Here is a 2,261-nt window from a genome sequence, read left to right as displayed (position 1 = left end):
TTTTTTTTTTTTTTTTTTTTTCCAGTTTGATCCAGCTGCTAACGTTGCGTGATTTCGACACGGGTGTTTTTCTGTTCCGCTCTTGTCAGCTGAGGTTAATATCGGCCGGAGCCACCGGGCTTTGAAATCCTCTTAATGAAACCGAAATGGGGAGCTCGGGAATCCATGCGCGATGCCGGGCGTGTGAGGTTTTTGGAGCTTTTTCCTGAAATCCTGGTGGCTAAAAGCATCTCCCTCTCTCGTTCCAGGAGTACACCTGCCCGCGGTGCGAGTCCGGCTTCATCGAAGAGGTCACAGATGATTCCAGGTAACGCCCGCGTCGGTGCGCCGCCGCCCGCTCACGTTTCCTCTCGGTTTATCCCATCCCTGGTGTAAAGCCTCTAAAAACCGTGGACACCGAGGATAAAATAAGGAATGGGGAAAAAAAAAAAGGGATTTATTAGCGGGAATTTGGGCTTCGCAGCAGACGAGGCTGAAAATCGAAGCGTGGGGATGGCTCCCAGGAGGATGGGAGTTCGGGATTAGGGCTGGCCGGTGAACAAAAGCGCTTACGGGTTTTAGGTCCGTTTCTTTGGTCTCTTAGAGCGAAAAGTGTCATTTTTTATTAATTGAGCTGGAGTCTTAGTGGCTCATCTTTCTTTTTCCCCTCTCCTGGCCCCAGCTCAGCCTCCTGTATGCTGCTCCCGTCTCGCAGCTCAGGCCAAGAGGAGGAAACACCTTTTCTCTCTGAATTGGGTGGGTGCTCACTCTCCCTGCAAATCCAGGATCCAAAATTTCTTTTTTTTTTTTCAGCATCGGTGCCCATCGCTTCGGGCAGGATCGGGGGGGTCCTCTGGGGTGCTGAGCGCCCGATCCCCTTTGCAGAACGACGATGCTCCATCCCCAACGCCTCCTCCGGGGAGGCTCCTCCGCAGCCCGGAGATTTACAAACTAGGGCTCCTGCCAAAACTTTTCCTGCGGTCGGGTTGTGCACAGCTGGCACGTAAACAAACCTTTTAATTGTCATAGTCCTTTTTCATTTAATAGTCTTTTTCCCATCCCTAGGAATTATTCCGCTGTCTTGGCACGGGCAGGCTCGGTTTGCTCATCCCTTTCTCTCCCAGCCCACGCCGGGACTGTCTGAGCTCCGGTCAGGATTTAACCCCAGGAGGGGAGCGGGTTTTTGGAGGGGTGACCTGCTCTCACTCACCTCTTTCTCTCCAGTTTCCTCGATGGCAGCGGCATAGACGACAGCCCGTCCACACAGTTTGCAGAGGTGAGTTTTACTCTCTTGTTTTGTTTTTTTTAATTTTTTAAATTTGTCACCTTGCAAAGAGGTGTTCAGTCCCGGCTCCAGCATCTTTATTTGCTGCCTCGTAAAAGGGATACAGCCCATCTTCCAAAGGGTTTTCAGGAACTTGGCACATTTTGCAGGGTCTGTTGACATTCCCGGGGTTGAAACCTCCCAGAGGTTTGTTCACTGGGCTGGGCAGGAAAAAAAAAAAGACGCGAGAAAGACGCCCTGACCCCTGGTGCTGGCAGACGCTGGGACGTGTGACAGTGACGCTCGGCCAGCCGGGGAGGGTGTTCCCCGCCCGCCCTTTCCTCCCTGCTCATTCCCGCTCCGCGTTTTACCACAAATGCAACTAAAGCCTAAAAATTCCAAACTTAGAACACAAATCCCTGTGCTGTAATGTGGTTGTTTGGACTCCGGAGCCGGGGCTGCTGGGCAGCGAGGGCTGGAAGCGGCTTTTCTCACCCTGTTTCCAGAATTTTCGAGCATCCAGGCAGAGCTGAGCTCTGCGAACATCCCCCCTGAGCTCGTGCCGGGGTCACGCAGGGCTGGGGGCTGCGGCGGCAGCTCCTCGTCCAGGCCCGGGGAGGGAACGGCGGCTTTGGGCTCCGAGCGCAGGCTCCGTTCCTCAGAGTTCAGCCAAGCTGGGTAAAACATGGAAAGAAAATCTCTCTGCGTCTGCTCAGGGAGTTCTTGAGGAGTTTGAGCTGTTTCTCCGCCCTGCTAGGCTCCTCGCAGCTCCCCAGTGTCTTGGGTGGCAGCTCATCAGCCGGGTTATCCCCGGGGAGATTTGGGGGGGTGGGTTGTTGCTTCGCCTTCCTTCGGCAAAGCCACTCGCTTCCGTGCCAGAAACAGGGACACAAAGAACTGAAATTCCTCCGCAGCTTCGCCTTTGGGCTCTGGATCCCTCCTGCTCGCGTCCACGCTCCCTGCGTGCGGCTGCTTTGCCTCTTTCCTCCTCGGCGCCGGGTCTCAGAAATGTTTTCGC

At 54.5% G+C, this 2,261-nt stretch overlaps 1 protein-coding gene across 1 annotated transcript in view; it reads left to right on the top strand.

Moving 5' to 3' along the window:
- Positions 1-2,261, top strand: part of LOC104461955 (E3 ubiquitin-protein ligase RNF115-like) — a gene marked incomplete at its 3' end in the record, with an annotated part of 8,904 nt that overhangs the window by 4,422 nt on the left and 2,221 nt on the right. Inside the window, exons 3-4 of the mRNA XM_010073709.1 lie at positions 249-307; positions 1,204-1,255. Coding sequence (XP_010072011.1) covers positions 249-307; positions 1,204-1,255 — 111 coding nt within the window. The remainder of the gene's footprint in view (positions 1-248; positions 308-1,203; positions 1,256-2,261) is intronic.

Source organism: Pterocles gutturalis, unplaced genomic scaffold (assembly GCF_000699245.1).
Source record: "Pterocles gutturalis isolate BGI_N339 unplaced genomic scaffold, ASM69924v1 scaffold34322, whole genome shotgun sequence".
Classification (NCBI taxonomy): domain Eukaryota; kingdom Metazoa; phylum Chordata; class Aves; order Pterocliformes; family Pteroclidae; genus Pterocles; species Pterocles gutturalis.
Note: the sequence above shows the minus strand (reverse complement) of the source record. Positions and strands in the feature narration are given on the sequence as shown.